This window comes from Rousettus aegyptiacus, unplaced genomic scaffold, assembly GCF_014176215.1.
Source record: "Rousettus aegyptiacus isolate mRouAeg1 unplaced genomic scaffold, mRouAeg1.p scaffold_m13_p_5, whole genome shotgun sequence".
Classification (NCBI taxonomy): domain Eukaryota; kingdom Metazoa; phylum Chordata; class Mammalia; order Chiroptera; family Pteropodidae; genus Rousettus; species Rousettus aegyptiacus.
This window is the reverse complement of record NW_023416308.1, coordinates 116547838-116569794: the sequence shown is the minus strand read 5'-3', so window position 1 is coordinate 116569794 and position 21957 is coordinate 116547838. Positions and strand designations below refer to the sequence as shown.

The 21957-nt window shown below is 58.2% G+C and overlaps 2 protein-coding genes and 1 long non-coding RNA gene across 10 annotated transcripts in view; 1 reads left to right on the top strand and 2 right to left on the bottom strand.

Annotated features, from left to right (window-relative positions):
* Window positions 1–8355, bottom strand: part of LOC118602949 — a 22044-nt gene extending 13689 nt beyond the window's left edge. The window contains exon 1 of the long non-coding RNA XR_004951045.1: window positions 8230–8355. This is a non-coding gene — a long non-coding RNA (uncharacterized LOC118602949). The remainder of the gene's footprint in view (window positions 1–8229) is intronic.
* Window positions 1–10476, top strand: part of LTBP3 (latent transforming growth factor beta binding protein 3) — a 17782-nt gene extending 7306 nt beyond the window's left edge. For 2 of the 4 annotated variants that reach the window (XM_016119364.2, XM_036221521.1), the window contains 17 exons: window positions 1738–1863; window positions 1947–2078; window positions 2214–2342; window positions 2577–2699; window positions 2930–3052; window positions 5823–5945; window positions 6189–6308; window positions 7235–7363; window positions 7676–7843; window positions 8021–8104; window positions 8355–8483; window positions 8578–8715; window positions 8813–8953; window positions 9106–9267; window positions 9365–9445; window positions 9529–9660; window positions 9812–10441. In XM_016119364.2, the coding sequence (XP_015974850.2) occupies window positions 1738–1863; window positions 1947–2078; window positions 2214–2342; window positions 2577–2699; window positions 2930–3052; window positions 5823–5945; window positions 6189–6308; window positions 7235–7363; window positions 7676–7843; window positions 8021–8104; window positions 8355–8483; window positions 8578–8715; window positions 8813–8953; window positions 9106–9267; window positions 9365–9445; window positions 9529–9660; window positions 9812–9963 (2192 nt within the window). In that variant the 3' untranslated portion in view covers window positions 9964–10441. Of the gene's footprint in view, window positions 1–1737; window positions 1864–1946; window positions 2079–2213; window positions 2343–2576; window positions 2700–2929; window positions 3053–5822; window positions 5946–6188; window positions 6309–7234; window positions 7364–7675; window positions 7844–8020; window positions 8105–8354; window positions 8484–8577; window positions 8716–8812; window positions 8954–9105; window positions 9268–9364; window positions 9446–9528; window positions 9661–9811 lie in introns of all 4 variants that reach the window. The other 2 variants (XM_016119362.2, XM_016119363.2) reach the window with 2 other exon arrangements.
* Window positions 10337–21957, bottom strand: SCYL1 (SCY1 like pseudokinase 1). Of its 5 annotated transcripts, none has more exons than XM_016119367.2 (18): window positions 21793–21957; window positions 21301–21441; window positions 21009–21131; window positions 20700–20926; window positions 20186–20276; window positions 19955–20110; window positions 17419–17577; window positions 16390–16497; window positions 15504–15617; window positions 13614–13769; window positions 12927–13115; window positions 12730–12805; window positions 12301–12465; window positions 11948–12090; window positions 11179–11259; window positions 10879–11091; window positions 10734–10788; window positions 10337–10604 (listed from the first exon to the last, which is right to left on the bottom strand). In XM_016119367.2, exons 1-18 carry the CDS (start codon window positions 21901–21903, stop codon window positions 10480–10482), a joined length of 2433 nt encoding a protein of 810 aa, XP_015974853.2. In that variant the 5' UTR covers window positions 21904–21957; the 3' UTR covers window positions 10337–10479. The 5 variants fall into 5 exon arrangements, with proteins under 5 accessions (XP_015974853.2, XP_015974855.2, XP_015974854.2 ...); XM_016119369.2 differs by having other exon boundaries at window positions 11188–11259; XM_016119368.2 differs by having other exon boundaries at window positions 11179–11256.

The window sequence follows — 21957 nt, the reverse complement described above, 5'->3', positions numbered from 1 at the left end:
CTAGGCCACGCCCCGGGTAAACCACGCCTCCTAGCTTAGCTTTCCTCCTCTACAGTCTCCTCTCAATCCTTCTGGAGTGATAGCACTTATCCAGGGCTTACTGTGTGCCAGGACCTGGGGACACCTGGGTGTGCAGCAGAGACCCTACTCCACCCTCAAATGATCTGGGTATTACGGTGGTCAATCCAGTCCTAAGGAATTTATTCCTTCAACAAATTTTGAGCACTTACTATGTGCCAGGCACTGTTTGGGTTCTGGGGATATGCTAGTAAACAAAACAGACAAAATTCCTTGTCCTTGCTGAGTAGGCAGACAAGAAAGAGATCGATGAGTAAAAATCTAGTCTATCTCATGAATGCTAAGAAAAAATAAATCAGAGAAGAAGAAAGGAAGTCTGGGGGCTGTGATAATTTGTAGGGTGTCAATGAGAGAAGACTTTCTGAGCAGGGCTGGAAGAATTGTTAGACATTAAAGAGGAGAAGGTTGGTGAAAAAACATTCCAAGTGAAGCGAAGTTTGAGCCAAGGCATGGAAACATGAAACATGGTGGAGGAGGAAGAAACCACACTCAGATCGGTGTTTCTGAACCAGGGGCGGGCCAGTGCATGGAGCCTTGTTAAGAGGCTTGGGTTCGATCCCAAAGGCTGTGGGGTTTCAGGCATCATCATAATTGCTAGCTATAGCTGAGTAACTGCCCTGCGCCAAGTACTGACCAAAGAGTTTTACATATTAAATATCATTTAGACTTCTCATACTCTGTGAAGTGGGCACTGTCGGCCTCATTTTTCCAATGAGAAACCTGAGGCTCAGAGAGGTTCAGTAATTTGCCCCAGGTCATACAGCTGAGCCAGATTCAAGCCCATATCTGTGTACTCCAAAGCCACAAGGGAGTTGCCCGCCTGATTGAAACCCAGAGGCTACATTTGCTCCTGGGATAAGGACTCAGGTGGAAGGTGGCTGCCCTGGAGGCCTGCCAACCCAGTGACAGCCCTGGGGCCTGTGGGAATGTGGAAGAGGAGATCCCTGGTGAGGCTTCTCAGAGGAAGGGGTGGTAAGAATGCCTAGGGAGAGGCACTCTAGGCCAAGAGAACGGCCTACAAAAGCCCACTGGTCACATGTGTTTGGGATGGGGCAGAGTTCATCATCAAGGCCTGGGTTGCATGGGGTGGGGGCAGGGAGGGACCAAAAGGAAGAAGAGATAGGAGGCAGGAAGTCCTGGGACTGATGACAAAGAGGACAGAGGAGTTCCTGGATGTCATGACCACCTGTACACAACCATGGGGCAAGGCCCGATTCCCAGGAAGTCAGCTACCCCAAGGCAGGGGGAGGAAATCAACCACTCCGGAATGGAAGGCTCAGGTCCCTGAGGCAAGGGTGGGTGGGCATCACTAGACTAGAGGATATTGGTGTGACTGAGCCTGCAGGGTTTAAAATATTGAGGTGACTGTGGTCAGGGTATAGTGACTGGGGATAGAGTATCAAAGGTCCTGGATTTGAAGAGCTAGGGATGTCAGGACCCTGGGGTCATGGTTTAGGGTTTTCTGGGATGGAGGTGTAGGAAATCCTGGGATTAGAGTGTGGGTAAACAGGGACCTGAGGCCACAATGTGACCAGGCTTAGGTTTTCTGGTCACTAGGAATGCGGGACAGAGGTTCGCACGGGGGACATGGCAGAAAGTGAGTGCTCCCTGCTCAGTTTCCTGACCTGCCACCCCCAAACTCCCCACCTTGGCCTGCAGAGACAGACGAGTGTCGGCTCAACCAGAACATCTGTGGCCACGGGGAGTGCATCCAGGGCCCCTCCGGCTACTCCTGCCATTGCAACCCTGGCTACCGGTCGCACCCGCAGCACCACTACTGCGTGGGTGAGCGGGGCGGGTGGGTGGCCCAGGGCGGCCTTGGCTCCCGGGACCCCTTTGACATCTCCCTGCTGGCGCGTCCTTCTCAGATGTGAACGAGTGCGAGGCAGAGCCGTGCGGCGCCGGCAGAGGCATTTGCATGAACACTGGCGGCTCCTACAACTGCCGTTGCAACCGCGGCTACCGCCTGCACGTGGGCGCCGGGGGGCGCTCGTGCGTGGGTGAGCGAGGCCGGGGCGGGGGCGGCGCCGGGGCCGAGTGCCTGGGGGGAGGAGGGGGGGACTCTTCTCCCAGCCACCGCGGAATCCCCTCCGGGGCCCCGTGCACTTTGTTCGCGCACCCTTCCTCCCGCTCAGACCTGAACGAATGTGCCAAGCCCCACCTGTGCGGCGACGGCGGCTTCTGCATCAACTTTCCCGGTCACTACAAGTGCAACTGCTACCCTGGCTACCGGCTCAAAGCCTCCCGACCGCCCGTGTGTGAAGGTGCGGGAGACGCCATCCAGACGCACGGGGCTCCTCAGCTGTCCCTCGACCTGGGCTGGGGGAGGAGGGCCTGAACTCTCTGCCCGGCTCAGGGCCTCTCACGGATTGGGGTCTGGGAGCCCCAGGGGTCGATTCGCCTTGTTGATATGTGACGGAGGGAGGCCCTTCCTAGGACCCTGAGCGCCTGGCCGGCTACATTGTCCCTAAAGGGTCCCCCTTCTTCCTCCTGCGCAGATATCGACGAGTGCCGAGACCCTAGCTCCTGCCCGGACAGCAAATGCGAGAACAAACCCGGGAGCTTTAAGTGCATTGCCTGTCAGCCCGGCTACCGCAGCCAGGGGGGCGGGGCCTGCCGCGGTGAGGGCGGGATCTGGGACCCGGAGCGGGTAAGAGGGCGGGGCTTCGAAGGTAAACGAGAGAGACGGGTCCCCGAGTTGCCTCCAAGATGGGGCAGTTGCCTCTGGTTAGGGTGGGGACGAGGCCTCCCAGGGATAGAGGTCTCCCCATCCGGGGCATAGGGAACCCCCACGCTAGCACAGCGTACCGAGCGGTGGGACAGAGTCTGAGACCAGCCTTCCTCGCCGCAGATGTGAACGAGTGCGCCGAGGGCAGCCCCTGCACGCCCGGCTGGTGCGAGAACCTCCCCGGCTCCTTCCGCTGCACGTGTGCCCAGGGCTACGCGCCCGCGCCGGACGGCCGCAGTTGCCTGGGTGAGCTCCGGCCCCACCACGCGAAGCACCTGCCCCCGACTCAGGCGCCGAAGCTGGGGACGGGGTCACCCGGTCTCTCAAACGGGTGGGGAAGAGGTAGCCAATTCACTTCTTGGTACACCGACCCTTCGCTCATTTTCTCAGAGAACCTGACCAAGGCAGGGCCCCCAGAATTGTTACCTCGTAAGCATCTCAGGAGGCAAAGTTTGAAGCTGCGTTTGCAAAGCCCGTTACTGAAATTTGAAGGAAAAAATATAAAAGAACAGGAGGGGTAGGTTTAGTGGCACTAATGTTTCCTGTGCACCAAGAGGCTGGCTAAGGACTGGGATTCAAAAAACTAGGAAACATGAGACTCAGACTGTAGAGCACAGGGCTGTGGGCCTGGGTGGAATTGGGGTGCTCACGGGAAATAAGCGGGGCTTGGGAGGAGGGGAGGTCTGAATTGTCTTAAAAGATCATTAGGAATTAGCCAAGCAAAGAAAGGTGAGAGGGAACAGTATGCCAGGCAGAGGGCGCAGGACCAGGGGACTCAAAGGTGAAAACCAGCTCGGAGTGTGCAGGGGACTGTGAAGTACAAGCAGGGGATGGGGGCTGAGGCTGGCTGAAGGGCAGGTCCCCACCCCTTGGAGAATTCCCTAAGCCCCCCTCCTCAGGAGGTTGAGCTTCATCCTGAGGGCGTTAAGAGGCACCTGAAGTATTTTAAGGAGAAGAATGACAAGATTTACCAGTTGCTTTAGAAAGTTCCCTGATACCAAGTGTGGACAATAGCCAGAGGTCTGTTCGAGAGACTCAGGACTGAGACACTGATGGATGAGAGTAGCGGCCTCAGGATGCTCACGAGATGATGCGCCATTAGAGAAATATTAGAGCAAATTACCTGGGCTTGTTAACTGGGTATCCAGGTGAGGGAGAGAGGAGAGAGAGGGACCCTCCAGGTTTCTGGTCTGGGTGACTCCATGGGTAGTGCCACTCCCTGGGGTAGGGTCCCCAGGAGTGGGGCATGTTTGAGAAGAAAGACACTAAGTTTCATATTGGATGAGTTGAGTGAGTGGTCCCAGTAGGCCTCTTGGCTGGAGATGCCAGCAGAGGATGGGCCATACAGGTTGAAAGCCTTGGGTCTGACATACACACTTAGAACTGTGGACTGTGGGGGCTGTGGAACTTTAGAGTGCACCTGCTCAGCCAGTGAGGGTGGGTCCAGTGATGGGAACCTCGGCAGAGCCTCGGGGACACTGCCACATCAGTGGCAGGCAGGGGACTAGGAATGGGAAGTGCAGGAGGAGGGGTGGTGGGAGGGCCCAGGGAGCACCCAGGGAGGGGAGGCTTATAGGGCAGAGGAGGATGAGCTAAATGCAATAGAGAGGTTCTTGTAAAATAAGAACTGGCGACACGTAAGGTCCCTGGTGGCCTTGGCAGGGTGGCTTCTGTAACATGACGGCAGGCCAGGAGATACAGGCAGCACCTGAGGAACAGCGAGAGCTGGAGTCACTGGGTGGGGTTTCAGCTATCGGCCGAAGAGATGTCAGGAAGGTGGGAGAGGGGACCACAGGGGCAGCTGGGAGATGAGCCATCGACAGGAGAAGGGGCATCTCTGGCTCCTGGCAGGAGCAAGAAGGGAATAGATGTAGACAGTATTTTCAGGAGGGTAAAGAAGATTACCCTTAATTCTCGCGATAGACAATAAAGGGCCAAGTTGAGTAGGAGACTTGAGGAGAACAGTCTAGGTCTGAAATTGCCCAAGGGGCTTTCCAGAAGTCAAGGCTTGAGAAGAGGGGAGAGGGTGGCACTAGCCACACTGAAGATGTGGCCCGGCCCTGTGTACTGTGCTTGGTGGCTGGCTCCAGCCCCACTCGGCACCCAGGATCTGGAGGCCTAGATGCAGGCCATGGCTTTGACCTTGCCAGACCAGTGAGGAAGAGGTGTTCGTGGGCCCCTGTGAGAGAAGGTAGAGAGACCAGCCAAGGCGGTGGGAAGGAAGCAACATGTGAGATTGCCCCCAAGGCAGGGCAGATCCCAGCCCTTTGTCCCAAGAGCAAATAGCTGGCATGGAGGTAAAGGTCACAGGAACTGAGGGATCAAGGAATGTAAGGTCAGAGGCTGCGTCTGGCTGTCCACATGGATGCTGGAAATGCCAAAGATGGCGAGGAAGGCAGAGGAGAGGGACTAGGAAGGTGGCTGCTGGCAGCAATAGAATAGAGGAGGTGGAGGCTGGTATGGGGGCCAAGGGCACTTCTGAGGAAGAGCGTGGTTTGAAAGGGGTCTGGGGTGTGGGCAGCGACCAGCATCCGCCAGAAAGGACTTCAGAGAAGCGTTTTCTCAGGGGCAGGAGGAGCCAAGTTCCTTTACTGTCCAAGCAGAAGAAATTATTCTGCGAGAAGGACAAAGACATAGGGGAGTTTATTTGCATGGAAAGGAAGGGAGATGTGGCAGGTGGGGGAAGGGTACGAGCAGAAGCATGCATCTGGGGCAAGGAAGCCCAAGGGAGTATGGGAAGAGAGGATGCGGGAGGTGCCTCTTGCTTGGTGAGGGTGAATGAAGGAGGGGGAGACCTAAGCTCTTTGGAATCAGGCCTGGCCAGGGTCCCTGGCAGCATCTGGCCAGGTCACCAGGGCACGGTGTGCCACACAGGAGTGGGGTGAGGGTCCTGTGCTTCTCATGAGGTCTTCTGGCCTCAGTGCTCGTGCTCCAGGCCATGAGCAGGAGTGCAAAAAGAGCAGCAGAGGCCCGAGATCCCTGCATCCTGACCCTCTGATACCCCTGTGCCCTGCAGATGTGGACGAGTGCGAGGCTGGGGACGTGTGCGACAACGGCATCTGCACCAACACACCAGGCTCCTTTCAGTGTCAGTGCCTCTCTGGCTACCATCTGTCAAGGGACCGGAGCCGCTGTGAGGGTGAGCGGGGCCTAGAGCTGGAGGGCTGATCTGTTCCTCCCTACCTGAGAACCTCCGCTGCTCAGGCCTCAAGTCCTGGAGCTACCTGGAAACAAGCCAGGCACTCTCGTGTCCAGCCCCATTCAGATCTGAGATGGGGCTGGGGTGTGGGTCCCGCCCAGGACTCTGTGGTGAGTCTTGGCGGCTTGGGGTTGTATAAGAGTGTCAGCCTCTGAGATTCTCTACCTCTTTGATCCTTGACAGACATCGATGAGTGTGACTTCCCTGCAGCCTGCATTGGGGGTGATTGCATCAACACCAATGGATCCTACCGATGTCTCTGTCCCCAGGGGCACCGGCTGGTAGGCGGCAGGAAGTGCCAAGGTATGGGGGGACTGAGTGTGAGCCCCTGAGGAGGAATGGCAGGGAGCAGTAACCTAGACACACTGTCGGTCGGTCTTTCTTTCCCTCTATCCATCCACTCAGTTATCCTTCCACTCCTTCACCTAGAATAATAACGGCAGTAACAATAACAGTAATGACATGGTGCATACTACGCGTCAGCTCACCCTTACATGTATTCATTCAAGAGTTTTCTGAGAACCTACTGTTTGCCAGGTTCTGTACTATGTACTAGGTTTTAAGCAATGACTCAGGGCTCCCCGCTAGAGGAGGGTGACATGTAAATTAATTCTTACAGTTCAGAATGCTGGGTGCCAAAAGAGATCTGAACTAGTGATTAATTGCCATGGGGAGGTGACAGGTGAATCGGAGCTTGAAGCATAAATAGGTTCTCTAAGCAGAGAGAAGCATGGGATGGTATTCCAGGCCCAAAGAACAGTATTTGCAAAGCACAGAGATCTGGAAGGAGTTGGTTGTTTTTAGGGGAGAATAGATACTGGTGCCCTGAACATAGAGTTGAGGGTGTCAGTGTTTTAGAGTAAAGGGTGATGAGACTTACAGATCTTGGGAGACCAAGCTGAAAAGTTCTCAAATGTCGAACTGAGAGTTAGGACTTTGTTCCCACTTTGTCAGTGGGAGCTATTGGTTTTATGAATAATATAGTGAATGTGGACTGACCATCTGCTCACAAGAGCTGCAAATTCACTTCCAGGATTCATAAAGTCTCCCTACGTTCACACATCTACCCACGTGCAGACAAACACGAGTGGACTTTCTGTTGAGTGTACTTTGAGATCAAAATGGAAATTTGGGTTCTGTACTTGCGCGAGGCCCCGAGGCTTGCCCCCAGGCAAAGAGGGGCTTGTTTCCCTCTGAGCAGCCCTTCCAGCCCTCCTCACCCCCCATAGACATAGATGAGTGCAGCCAGGACCCCGGCCTGTGCCTTCCCCACGGGGCCTGTGAGAACCTGCAGGGCTCCTACATCTGTGTCTGCGATGAAGGCTTCACCCTCACCCAGGACCAGCATGGATGTGAGGGTGAGTACCTCCAGGCTCCCTCCTCTGACTGGACAACTCCCCTGAGCTGCAGCTGGGTTTCAGAGAGGTGTCCTGGTCCCACCCTCTGGAATTTGGGGCACAGGAAGAAATCTCTTTTGCCCCAGAGAGAGAGTCCCGGTGGGGCCAGACCTGGCAGGAGGGCCCTGAATACCCCATTGAAGATGAAGCTTGGCTCTCACAGGGCAGCTGTGGGGAGCCACGGGATGTGGGGAGCAGAGGATGAGGCTGGTGGGCAGTGTGGAGAGGCAGAGGGGGTCTGCGGGACTCTGAGCTGCCCTCTCCGCCCCTCAGAGGTGGAGCAGCCCCACCACAAGAAGGAATGCTACCTTAACTTCGATGACACGGTGTTCTGCGACAGTGTACTGGCTACCAATGTCACTCAGCAAGAGTGCTGCTGCTCGCTCGGGGCCGGCTGGGGAGACCACTGCGAGATCTATCCCTGCCCAGTCTACAGCTCAGGTCTGGAGCCGCAGGCCCTCTCCCTGCCCAGGGTCTCGGTTCTTTATTAGGAAAAGGATGTGGGGATTGGCCCTTCCCTGGGAAGGTGGGCAGTGGGGCGGAGGGCTCCAATCCGAGCCCCACGGCCAGCTCCGCGCACTCAGTCCTCCCTCCTTCCTTCCCGCTCTCTGCCGGCAGCTGAGTTCCACAGCCTCTGCCCGGACGGGAAGGGCTACACCCAGGACAACAACATTGTCAACTACGGCATTCCAGCCCACCGAGGTATGCCCTGCAGGCTGCGCCCACCGAGGTTTGGGCCACCTGGACCCCGCGGGCGCTGACTTGGTGGGTTGCGGAGCTTCTGGCCCCGTCTGCCCCGCCCTCAGTAAGCCCCGCCCATCACTCACGTCAGCCTCTCCCGCTGAGTTGGCTTGGCTTCTTCGGAAATCCGCGCTCACTCTTTCTGGGCTCGCAGGGCCTGTGGCCCCGCAGGTAGAGGCCGCTAGACGCCCCGACACTTGTCACTCCGCAGACATCGACGAGTGCATACTGTTCGGAGCAGAGATCTGCAAGGAGGGCAAGTGCGTGAATACGCAGCCCGGCTACGAGTGCTATTGCAAGCAAGGCTTCTACTACGACGGGAACCTGCTGGAGTGCGTGGGTGAGTGCGGCGGGCCCGGCGGCCGTGGGAAAGCAGCTGGGGGACACGCACGACTCCTGGCTGGTTGCTGCTACTCGTGCTCTTCCTCCCGCAGATGTGGACGAGTGCTTGGACGAGTCCAACTGCCGCAACGGAGTGTGTGAGAACACGCGCGGTGGCTACCGCTGCGCCTGCACGCCCCCGGCCGAGTACAGCCCGGCGCAGCGCCAGTGTCTGAGCCCGGAGGAGATGGGTGAGGCCCGGGCCTGCGCGTCGGGCAAACTGGGAAGGGGAGGGGGCCCAGGCCGAGCGGTGACCGCCACTGCCACCCATCCCCTCGCTGCCCGTAGACGTGGACGAGTGCCAGGACCCCGCAGCCTGCCGCCCTGGCCGCTGCGTCAACCTGCCCGGCTCCTACCGCTGCGAGTGCCGCCTGCCCTGGGTGCCTGGGCCCTCTGGCCGTGACTGCCAGCTGCCCGAGAGCCCGGCTGGTGAGGGCGAGGGTCGTCCCGGGCCGACTCCAGGGCCCTGTCTGCCGTGCGGAGCCCTGGGACTGCAGCCCCCGCGCGAGTGGGTTGGAGCGCAGGCGGGCCGTTCTTGGTTCAGTTTGGACTCCTCCCTGACGCCGGGTCCCCCTCCACAGAGCGAGCCCCGGAGCGGAGGGATGTGTGCTGGGGTCAGCGAGAAGAGGATGGCATGTGCGCGGGCCCCCTTGCTGGGCCCACCCTCACCTTCGATGACTGCTGCTGTCGCCAGGGCCGCGGTTGGGGCGCCCAGTGCCGCCCGTGCCCGCCGCGCGGTGCTGGTGAGCCGGCTGGGGGCTGGGACGGATCGGTCGGAGGGAGTATGGGGGTGGAAGTCGGGGTGCATCGACCACACTGACCACTGATCGCCCCTCCCAGGGTCCCAGTGCCCGACGTCGCAGAGCGAGAGCAATTCCTTCTGGGACGCAAGCCCCCTGCTCTTGGGGAAGCCCCCGCGAGGTGAACATAGTGGGAGGGGACAGAGGCGGGGTTGCGGCCATCGCTGGGGTGGTGTTAACTTCCTGTTCTCCTGGCCGGCGCAGAAGAGGACAGCTCGGAGGAGGATTCGGACGAGTGCCGTTGCGTTAGCGGTCGCTGCGTACCGCGGCCAGGCGGAGCAGTGTGCGAGTGTCCCGGCGGTTTCCAGCTTGACGCCTCCCGAGCACGCTGTGTCGGTGAGCGCGCGGCCGGGAGAAGGGGGGAAGTGGGTGGAGCTGCAGTGGGGGTGGGGTCCTGCAGAACCCACCCGGACCAGGAGCTTAGGGGGCGGTGTGGCTCTGGCGCCCTCGCCCTCGCTAAGTCCACACCTGTCACCCCCACCACCAGACATAGACGAGTGCCGAGAGCTGAACCAGCGCGGGCTGCTGTGCAAGAGCGAGCGCTGCGTGAACACGAGTGGTTCCTTCCGCTGCGTCTGCAAAGCCGGCTTCGCGCGCAGCCGCCAGCACGGGGCCTGCGTGCCCCAGCGCCGCCGCTGACGCGCCATTCGCCTGGACATTGGTGATCACTGAGCGGTTTCCGCCCGACACTGGGGCGAGCTCGACCTCTCGCTTCTGCCTGGACTCCGGGCTCGGACCCAGGGACCCTCCTGGCCCACAGACCCCTTCCAGAGCCCAGCGTCCCAAAGGCGCCCATTGGGCTCCACCTGGTTTACAAGCGGATGTTGGGTCTCCTGGGCGCCAGCGGCCTTCCTCCCAGAGAGCGTTTTCTAGAAACTGATAAATCAGATCGTGCCTCTTTACTCTTGGCTTTCAAAGCAAATTGATGTTCGTGTCCTTGGTGGGTGCAGACTCCACAGGGCAGTGCCAGACCTTAGCCTCCTCAGAGGGGCCAGACTGAGCCCAGCACAGAGAGTGTGAAATAGAATTTATTGTGGCTCTGATTATGTACACGTGAGATGTGCCTGGCCGGGCTGGCCAGGCTCGCATGGTTTGTACAATAAATACATCCGCGGGGCCTGCTGTCCATGTCCTGGAAGCGCCCACACAAGAGGTTCAGTCCAGCTTCCGGGTCCCCAGCTTCATGGGGCCCTTGGCCGCTTTCTTCTCAGCACGTTTTGCCTCCATCTCCCGCCGACGCTCCTCGCGTTTCTTCCGGGCCAGCTCGGCCTTCACCTGCCCTGGGAACAGGAAGGGGAGGCAGGCGGAGGGGGTCAGGTCCACCTGGGTCTCGGCTCCCCAGCCCATGCCCCCTGGCAGGGTGGGGTAGAGACTGCCCTAGTATCAGTCCTGCCAGGGGAAGCACTTACGGTTCTCTGTCTCCAGGCCCTCCCAGTTGTCATCGCCCCACGGGTCGGGTCTTCGCTGAAAAGGGAAGCACAGGCTGCTGGAGTGGAGGCCAGCTCCCAGCACAGGTCCACCCCAGATCTGCTCCCTCCCACTGGTGCCCAGTACCTGGGTGCCAGCCTCCTGACGTGCCGACAGGGAAGCAAAAGGATCGCCTTTGTCACTGGGCTCTGGTCCACCCCAGTTATACTCGCTGGCCAGCCGTGTGCCCTCTGGTGGTGGCTCCTGGGGGTTTGGCTCCTGCCAGCCCTGGTCCCACGAGCCCTCAGCTTCCCAGCTACTCCAGTCTGACTCAGGGGACTTGTGGTCGGGGTTGATGGTCTACAGGAGAGAAGGGGGAGGTAGCACCAGATAGAGGAAGGGAAGGGCCAGGCTCTGCTTCCCATGCATACACACACCCTGACTCACCTGGCTCACCTGCCTAGAACGGCTGGCTTGGCTCCCAGTATTCCAGTTGTCATGCTGGGCTAATACGGACTCAGCCTCCTGCTGCAATGTGGGAAGGAGAGCATGACCACAGACCACTCAAAAGGGCAAGGAAGCGCCAGCCCCTTCCCAGCCATGGGCTCCACTGTTTCTTCTTTTGCTCAAACTCTCACTTGCTCCACAGGCTCTGTTTCCCATCTGTCAAATGAACCTGCTGAGCCTGGCCTGCCATCACTCCTCTGTGAGGCTGGGGATGAGATCTAGAGTTCCGCACCCCTCCCCACGGCCGCAGGGGCCAGAGACTGCTGTCAGCCAGATGGGGAAATTGGGCCCAGAGCTCTGCCCCTACTTTCTTCAGGGAAGCCCCGTTCCATCCTCAGCTGTCCTGAGCCCAACCCCCAGGGAGGGCTGGCCCAGTTCTAGGCCTGGGACTGGCCTCTTCTTGCTGCTGGGACCGCAGCAGGTGGACGAGGGACAGGGAGTGAATGAGAGGAAAATCAGGGAGCTGCCCTAACCGATAACCGCGCAGCCTCTCACTTCCCGCCCTACTCCCAAGGGCTCCTGGAGTTAAGTGGGGGCTCGTTGGCAGCTCTGGCTCACAGTGGCCACTCTGTGATGCCTGCTTGCCAGAAATGCTGTGCAGATGAGGAAAAGCCTGACTCTAGCCAAGACCACATAAGCTTCTTGAACAGCAAGCAGCCTGTGACTTTTGACCTGGGGTCCCCTGGGGAAGCCCCCTCAGCCCACTCACCTCCAAGCTGCCCCAGTCTTCATCATCCCATCTGTCAGCAGCACTGCTATCCTCTGCTGTGTCCTCGCCCTCCTCTTGTGTCTCCCAGTGGCTTGAGGTCATGGGTGTGGCAGGGACAGGGGTGGGGGCCGGGGCAGGCAGTCCTGGGGATCAGAGGGTCACTGAGTTCCCACAGGAAAGTCTCAGAACAAGGCAGAGGTGGCTGGGGTAGGGGAGAGCTCACAAGGGAACGAGATCCTATTCTGTCCCATGGCCCTATCACCACCCCAGGAGCAGCCAGACATGAACAGTTCCTGGGTGCCAGCACCCCCAAGCCCGCTCAGTCAGTGATGAAGGCAGTCTAGGATACTCACCCTCAGGTGTGGGTCTCTGGGGGATGTTGGTCTCAGCCGGGGCAGCTGTGGGGTGTGCACGGATCAGCTTGGAGGTGAGCGAAGAGACCCCTGTCACGGCCCAGCCTGCCCAGCTGGCTGCGGCTCCTCCCATTCCAGGGCTCGAGGCTGCATGGACATCCTTCTCTGGGCAGTGACAGGAAAGACAGGTGTAGGTACCTCAGGTGTCCATGCGGAAGGTGACAAGGGGGCAATAACAGAGTGACTTGTAGTCGTAAGCCCCTTCTCCAGGCCCGCGTTCTCCCATCTCTAAGGTAGGAGGTGGGGAAGGGATGTCAAATTTGATCTCTAGGGTTATTCCAGCTTTCAGACACTCGATGAGGTAGAAGGGGCCCGTGGCAGTCAAGGATGTGGCAGGAGGAAGAAAGAACATGAGTGCTGGCCACTCACCCACATCAGCCAGCTGGGTGGGGTCTTCTGACACAGATTCCAGTTTGGACAAGAAGCTTCGAATAGCCTTGAAGGCCTGTGGGGTATGAAAGGGCAGAGCTGGTGCCTCCGGGGTTCCTGCGAGCCCGCCAAGCCAGGTTAGGCCCAGACATCCCTGAGCGCCCCAGCTCCAGGGCCGGGTCTCAGCTGTGCCTCACCTGGTCCCGCACGGATTTCTCAGGATCCACAGTGAGGCCGCAGAGCACAGGAAGGATCTTGTGGGCACAGTCACTCATCGAGTAGAGGTTGTGGGTGGCAGCAAAGCCCAGGACACCCGCGACCCGGGATGGTGCGAATGGGTCCTTAGTGGCCCGGCTAAAGGCGGAGGTGAGGACCCTGTGTCTGGTCTGGGGCGGGGCGGGGAAGAGGGCTCCTGAGTGCGGGGTCAGTCCTCATCCACAGACCCCGAGTCTGAAAAACGCGAGGTAATCACTAACAAATGGGGAGAATTTACTTTCAACTCTGGATCTTGACTTCCTCCCAGACCACTGGGTTCATGCTACCTCACGGTGACAGGGCCAGGCCAGAAGAGGCCTGGGGCTGGGGCCTGGTGCCTCCCTTCCCACTTGCCCCGTTGACCTGATTCATTCATTCCTGTTAACTGGACACCACAGGCATCTGTGTTTACAAACCTTGGCTGAGCGCACAGGCCGTGGGGCCAAGCAGGCGTGGGTCCACCAACTACTGGCTGTGTGACCTGGCGCACCTCAAGCCACACCCCAGATGTCGGGGTTGAGAGCGCCCAGGGCCTAGGTCTCTGGAAGGACAATGGCCCACAAACGAGGAGGCCTGGAGCCTGGAGGAGGCTGTGGTGACAGAACTCCCAGCACCCGTGGGGCACTCACACTGGCACTGAGGTAGGAGCCGATTTTGCCCAAGCAGACAGTGGTGTTGCAGCGGATGGGGCCCTGCTCATCCCTGGCCTGCAGCCGTGCGAAGTGCTTCATCAGCTCCACGTTGAGGTTGGCCTCGTTCAGCTTTGGGGCCAGGAGCAGCATGGACTGCAAGGCGGGGACAATAGAAATTGTCTGCCACGGCCACATGCAAGACTGACCTCCTGGGAGGGTGCAGAGGTCGCCAGTGGCCCTGGGTGCTGAGGAGACCTGTGATGTATCTCCCAAGCTGGCCCCTACCCAGAATGATGAGGAAGGGAACCCCTACTTCTCTGTCCTCTTTAGAGCAGAACCTCTGAAGCGCATCAGCACCCCTGTCTCCCACCTCTCGTCTGCTCTGTCTGCACGCGCTCTACTCAGACTTTCACTCCCCAACGTTCTTCTTAATGGGCTCGGGTTGAGGTCACCAGTGACTTCCATGTTGCTACATCCAGCAGCCAATTCTCCATTCTCACCACACTTGACCCCTCAGCAGTTCTGACACCCCTGAGCGTTCCTTCCTCCTTGAAACTTCAGTCTCTGGTCCCCTAGGATGCCACCCTCTCCTGGTCCCCCGACTGCCAGGTACTCCTTCTGTCTCCTTTTGCTGAGCTCTTACTGTCCAGATCCCCAGCGTTACTCCCCAGGCCCCTTTTCTTTCACACCTCGCCCTAGGTGATCTCACCCCTTCCATTCCATGGCTTGGAATGCCCCTTGGGTGACAATGCCCAGATGTGCGGGTCTAGCCCAGACTTCTTCCATAAACTGCACTTGCACGTAACCAGACTTGACACCTCCACCTGGCAGTCTAACAGACGTGGTCAAGGCTGGGACCACGCCTCCCACACACCTGCTTCTGTACACTTGCTCCTCTGTCTTCTCAGTAAACATCAACTTAACTTCTAGTTGCTTGGGCCAAAAGCTTTGGATTTCCCTTGACTCCATACCCATCCACCAGCAAATACCAGCGGCTTCCCTTTCTCTGCACCTGCTGCGACCACTCACATGTGAGCCACTGTCATCTCTCACCTGGGCCACTGCAGCAGCCCCTAGCAGTAACCCAGCTTCCACCCTTGCTCTGAGAGTCAGTTCTCCACACAGTCGGTTCTCAACACAGCGATTCTTTAAACAAGTCAGACCAAGACAGCACTTGGCTCGATCCCTTGGTGGCTCCAGTCGTATTCCCAGCAAAGAAATGCATCAGGTGCCTGCCACACCTTACGAGGCCTGGCCCCAAATCCCACCATCACCTCTTAGATTCCAGCTCCCACACCCCAGGCCCTTTCAGCTGCACTAAACCCCCTGCTGCTGCTTCTACGCTGCAGGGCTTTGCACATACTGTTCCTCCTGTAGGAAGCACGCTTCCTCCAGTTCGCCATGTAGCTCAGTCCCTTGCCTCCTTTCCTTGAATGACACCTCCTCACTCCTCAGCAAGGTCTTCCCTGACCGCTGTTTGTAAAACTGAAAAGTCTTCTCTTCATACTCTACCACTTTCTAGCATGATATATATTTTCTAATCCTGTTTATTGTCTGCCAAACCCACTTCCCATCGCCTCAAAAGAAGCTTCACAAGAGCAGGGAGCTTGGTCTGCCTGTGCAGACTGCATCCCAGGGCGGTGCTCAGACAGTGCCTGCTGAGCAGAGGACTAGAGGCTGTGCCCACCCTGTCCCCGCCACTCCCCCACTCCCCTGCCCAGTTGCTGAGCTGCACTCACAGCACAGACCCACATGCAGGATGGTGCCTGCCCTTCCCATAACCAACTCAGACCCACAGGCCAAAACCAAGACCTCTGTGTCTTGGGATAAGTGCCCTCTAACCCTTGGAAAACCAGGAGTGGTCACTCTGGGCCTGGCCATACCCACCTTGACGGTCTGCTCCCGGATGGCAGGGTTGGTGTCCAGGAATCCATGTACGACGTGAGGAAAGATCTGGGTGTTGACTGTTGGCTCATCAAGATATTGGATAAACTGCTCCATCTGTGGCCCAGGCGGAGGTGTGAAAACTCAGTCGGCTTCTCCACCCCCAACCCCCACTACGCCCCTGATCACAGCCACAGGACCACTCTTGGCTTCATTTCTCCACCTGGCAGGCAATGGATGGCCAAGTGAGTCTCCTGAGCCACCCACCTTGCATCTGGCCTCTCTCTGGCCTCAAGCCCAAGTGCGGGGGTAAGAAGAGGCCAGGAGGGTACTAAGGACTAGGAATTGGAGGGCTTGGATTCTGATTTTGCTCAGCAGGCTGACTGTCATGCCCCCTCTCAGACCCTCCACTGCCTCTTCTATAAAAGTGTCATGAAGAAGTCTTGTGCATTTGGCAGTTGGAGAGGAAATGGTACCTAGGAGATACCGGGTACTTCCTGGATCACAAGGGGCCCCCACCCTCGATCTCATCAATCCTGTCTGATGCTCCCAATTGCACTGGAGTTGGCAGGAGACACTACCCCTACTCTAGAGGGCTAGAGGAACTGAGCCAAGAGATGCGGGTAGGGGTAGGTTGTTGAGCCCTTCAGCCTGGGCAGGCTGGGCACTCCCAAAGCTGCCAGTGAGCACTGTCATTATCTCGACTTCCTGAGGGTATGGCCTTGCTGGTCCCTTACCTGTGTGTATGTTTGGGAAGGGGTTTCTGGGGTGCCAGGGTAGGGGCTCCAGCCACGTGCCTAGGGCTGATGGTTAGGCAGGGGGCCTCCCCAGTAGCCATTGTGGGGTGCAGGTGGAGTAGAATGCAGCAGGGTCTGGCCAGGGCCCCTACCTGCTGGAGGAGGCGGATACGCATGGCCCGGTCTGTGGATGAGAACATCTTGACCACGACGGGGATGATCTTTTGCTGATACTCCTCGGTACTAAGGAACTTGCCCACCTGAGAGAAGGAGTAGGAAGCAGGGCTCAACTACAGCCACAAGAATGGGAGAAGTCACTGGGCTCATTCAATGATCTCGGGCTCCCTGCTGACCTCCCAGGGTGGGAATGGGGTGATGGTGGGGAGTGAGGGGAACAGATGCTTCTTCAGCAGCCCCTCTGCCCATACTCCATCTCAGTTAGCCCTGACCTTGACCTTTCTGGGTCAAGCTTCTCTTAGGAGGCTGATGAAAGCACCACGCCCCTCCCTGTAATCAGACACCTACATATCCCATGTGTATACATGCACGCAGAATTCTGCCTACAATTTCTGGCAGTTTCCAGCAATACAGGATTTGCTTGCTATCTTCTCCACTTGCCCCATGCCAAGTCCCTTCAGGAGAAAGTGTTCTCCCAGGTTGGGCAGAGGAGGAACGGTAGGTCCCCAGGTAAGGGCAGATTGGGGTCTGAGGAAAAGGGAGATGGGTCCAACCCCTAGATACCAGGACAGCTGAGTGCCAAAGATGGAAAGCGAGTAGTAAGCAGGTGACCCTGGGCCCTGGGAACCAGGGTGGGAACACGAGTCAGACCAGGAGGGTCAGAAGGGCTAAGGGCTCTGAAGCAAGCGGTCTTCGGAAAAAGAAATCTGGAGGCACAGTGTTTTCCTACGCCAAGGACAGAAAGTCCCCACAGCCTCCCTGACAGCTGGTCAGGTGGCCCTGGTTGGCTGAACCACTGGGATGTAAGCAGAAAACAACTCCTCACGCAGGCTTGGATCTGCCCTAACTGGGCTGCCCAGTCCTAGGCTGGCCCCGTAGGGGTGGCCCCCACTCCAGGGCCTTCTCATTTTGTGGTTTTGACCCCCCAGCCAGTCTCCCGGCGCCTCAGTTCCTGAGGCTTCCACCTTGAATGTCTCCTCACTGAGGTCCCTGGCTCCACTCACCTTAAAGAGGGGAGTGAGGACCACGGCCCCTGCATTGCCAAACTCAAAGGCAGTCAGCAGCTGGGGCAGCACCTTGTGCCGGCAGAAATCTTCAGGGAATGAGTCTAGGCTCTTGCTCAGCTCTTGGAAGAACTTTTGTTTCTCAGCCGGCTCTTTGATCTGGAGGGGCAAGGATAGGATACAGGGAGAAGGAAATCAGCCTGGTCATAGGTCTCCCCAGCCTGAAGGAGAACTTAAGCTTGTATGCCCATTGCCTGGGTTCAAATCCCAACTCTCCCATTTATCAGCTATGTGGCCTTACGCAAGTTCCTGTATCTGTAAAATGGAATAATAACTATACTAACTCCTAGGGTTGTCCTCAGGATTCAACCAGAAAATGCATTATGACAGCTGCCAGCACAGTGCCCCTAAGTGCTCAGCCAGATAGTGTCATTCTCATTACTGTCACCTGACCTGTTGCTAGGGAAGAAGCTACTAGGGGGATCAGGCTGTTTATCAGCATTGCCTCTACTCCTCAAGACGACAACCCAAAATGTGAGGACCACAAACCCCATCACACAGATGAGGAAATTGACGCTCAGAGAGGCGAAAGGGCTGACTCCTTTCCCCTGGCCTTGGCCGGGTCAGGCACACCGCAACCCCATGCTGGATGGAGCTCACGGTAGGCTGTGGGAAGGCAGAGATTAGGTGCAGCTTACCCCCAGACCTGGTCCTCCCACTCCTGAGCCCAACCGGGCCAGGCTGTCAACTCAAAGTCCCTCTAGTCCTCCCAACCCTTCAGAGGCCATAATACCCACAACCTGTATTTCCTGAGAACGGATCGCATACCAGGCAGGGTTACATGCTAAAATCTTTACACAAATTAAATAATCCTCCTCACAACTTTATAAAGAAGGTACCAACATAATCCACATTTAATCCAACAAGGAAGCTGAGGAAGAGAGAGAGCGAGGAGCTCGTCCAAAGTCACACAGCTAAGAAGTGGCCAGGGAAGGGTTTGACTCAGTGCCCTGGCACCTCTGCTGTGCTGCACCCTGGGAAGAGTTCCTGTCATTTCATTTGCAAACAAGGAGGCTGAGGCTCAAGGTCACCTGCTAAGAGTGGCCAGGCAGGGATTCTCAACCAGTCCCGTATGATTCCAAGGTTCCTGTGCTCTCTGCTGTACCCTCACCCCCACAGCCGCTGCCTAGTCCAAAGAAGGCAGCCCCTGGCTGGGGATGAGGAGGACGTGGTCGGTTCTCGAGCAGGTCAGTCCAGTGTGGGAGGCAGGCTTGGTGCTCTGACAGCAGGGTTCAGGGGGAGCCAAGGGCCAGAAAAAGGCCAGACCATATCCAAGATCACGCATCGAGAGAGTCACAGCTGGGCTCCCTCCATCCAGTGACAGGAAGAGGGACCCCGGGGGCACTGCCCTCCCACATTCTCCTGGGACAGGCCAGAAACAGCCCATTTCCTATGGGACATATTTTCAGAAAGGCAGCCTGGCAGAGCCAGCCATGTGATGAGGAGTCCACGTAACAAAGTTCCTGCTGTCCCCACGCTGCCCAGGCGGCAACAGGGCTCAGCATTTCCAGCATTTCTTCAAGATACAGCTCAGGTTCCGTACCCTCCCAGCCCCGATATGGGTCCAGAGACAAGATTCCACAGACTATCAAGGTCTGAGGACGTGCCTGTCACTCTTCGCCACACAGATTCTCAGTCACCTCTCTGTGTGCCCCACACATGGCCAGGTCAGAGCAGAGCCTCCCTCCTTCATTCCCTACAATAACCCTACAGACCAGCAGATACCATTATCAACTCCATTAGATAAGTATGGAAATTGATGTTCAAAAAGGTTAAGTCAAAGGCTCCCTCCTGACTACCTTTCTATTTGCTGTTCCCTCTGCCTGGAGCACTTTCCCAGTTACCATCCCCATCCCACCTTAGGTACTTCAGGTCTCGGCACAAATGTCACCTTTGAGAGTGGCCTTCCCTGAGCACTTGCCCTTGGTACTTCCCTTCCTGGCACTCATCCCCATCCCAGGGAGCACACGTTTCCTCATTGATATGTTTTCTGTCCCTCTCCCCCAGACAAGAGTCCCCAAGGGTGGAGACCTGGTCGGTTTACTCCCTGAGAGATCCTTAAGGGCAGGGACCTGGCCTGACTCCTTCCTCCCCACCTTCCTGCCCACACTGCAGCCCAGCACGGGGCATGGCACACATCAGGGCCAGGGCCAGGATGTACATGTGGAGTCAATGGCGTGCCAGGAGCAATCACTAAGCACCTATGTGCCAGACACTATACTATGAATTTTAATCACTGAACTGAATCTTCGCCATGTTCCTTGGCAGCAGGTACTATTATTAGGACAGAGCTTTAGCCAAAGAAAGTTACACAGCAAATAAAAGCAGGAGCCAAGGTTTGAACCCAAAGAGCCTAGCTCCACAGTCCACGATGATCATCTCCAAAGACCTAATTATGAAGGAGCCCGCAAAGTAAGGAGGGCACATGGGGATAAAGAACACAGGCCCAAAACCCAGGGTGGAGTGGGGGGCTCACTTGAATCTCTTCCAGAAAGAGGTTGGTCTCCACAAAGCGGTTGCTCATGAAGCCACCGGGCGCCCGGCAGTTCTGCAAGAAGCGGGCTGGGTTCGGACGCACCTTGGGGTTGGCTCCGACCAGCTCACAGTAATGGGGCACCAGCGATTTGGGGATCTGTGGGAGGAGGATGTCAGGGCAGGCAGGCCTGGTCGGCTGGCAGGGAGGGGCTGGGGTGAGCTGGACACTTACCTTCCCAGGGTTGCGCAGGGCAGTGGCCCGGGGTAGGGGTCCATTGAAGACTTCCCAGATGAGGCAACCCAAGCGCCACATATCAGCTGACCTGAGACAGTGACCAGAGCTGCTCAAGGTCCTGTCACCTGCCAGCATGGGCCTACAACCTGCCAGGCACACACTGCATGGCAGACCCTGGGCTGTGTCTCTCAGCTGATCCTCACATTAGCCCTGAGAAGCGGGTGTCATTAGTCCCATTCGACAGATAAACAGGCTCAGAGAAGCAAGGACATCTACTCCAGGTCACACAGCTTCCAAATTTAGAACTATCTAACCCCCAAACTTGTGTTTATCCTGCCCCACTTCCCTGAGGATCCTGGGAGCAGAAGTGTGGGCCCCACCCTAAGGACTCTGATTCTCTCCCCAGCCAGGCAGCAGGGAACCAGAGGTGACCAGCTAGTCTAAGGGTCCTGGGGCTGCAGGGGCTTCCAGAACAGAGCAGGTTGGGGCATGCCACCCCCCAGTCACCCACCACTTCTCTCTGACGGCTCTGCCACTGCTATCGGCCAACTCTGGGGGATCGTACTGCTCGAGCTCAGGGATCCCCTTGCTGGGGGGTCCCCCACCATTGCCCTGGGCAGAGTACATGTAGTCCAGGCCCCCAAGCTTCCACTCGCCAGCGCGGTCCACAAACACAGCGGCCATGCAGACATTGTTGTGGATGAGGCTGCAGTCATTGACCAGGAAGCTGAGGGCTTTCTGGGGACAGAAGGAGCCATCACATGACATGCCAGTACCTGAAGCCCCTCACCCCTGCTCTCACCACTGTCCCCCACCTCACCACAATCTGGTGCAGCCCCCAGGAGAGCTCCAGCTCCTTCAGGCCACCAGCCTCAGCTCTGGCCTTGAGGTACATGCCCAGCGGAGTCACGGCCTCTGTCACTACGTGGAGGCATTTGTCTGTCTGAAGAGGGGACACGGGATATCAGGGCAGGGTGGGGGGAGAGGAGGAGAAGTAAGAGACGTGATGAGGAGAGAGGTGGAGAGGGGAATCGAATCTGGGGGTACTGAGGCAGGAGTGGAAACTGGGAGAAAGTGTGGGGCAGAGATGAGGCGGACTGAGCAGCAGGTACCTCCAGCCCATCGATGTAGGCCAGAATATTGGGGTGCCGGAGAGTTTTGAGGCGCTTGAAGGCAGCTTTGGCCACCTGGGTCTGCTCTTCGGCGCCGGGCTTCACGTCGTACACGAAGATGGACACCGGGCTTCCTGTGGCCTGGGAGAGGACACGGGGGCCTCAGGGCTGTGGGCCGGGCCCTGGGCTGACCACTCCAGCTCGGTGGTGGTCCCCAGAGCGGGTTAGTGCCTGAAGGGAAGGGCCGCCGCCGGGTCTCTCCCCAGGTCAACCTTTAGGGACGGAGCCGGGCCCACGTGACCCCGGTTCCGTCCGCCTGTCAGTCCCCGGGTCCTTCCGCCCGCCACGTCGGCAATGCCCGTCCCCCTCTCCCGGCCCGTTGTCCCCGAGGCTCCGCGGCCACGTCAGGCGGAGCGCGACGCGGCGGGGCCGGCGGCGCTGAGTAGGCGAGGCCGCGGTTGGCCGCGGCCTGCGGAGCGGGGCCGCGCTCACCTTCTTGCGGCCGCTGTGCAGGGCCCAGGGCCCCGGCGGACCACCCTCGGCGGGTTCCGGGCTGAGCTCGAACGGGAAGTCCCGGACCGGGTCCCGGGCAAAGAACCACATCGCGCCCGCCGCCGCCGCGGGCTCCGGCGCCTCAGCTCCGGGTCCTCAGCCCGG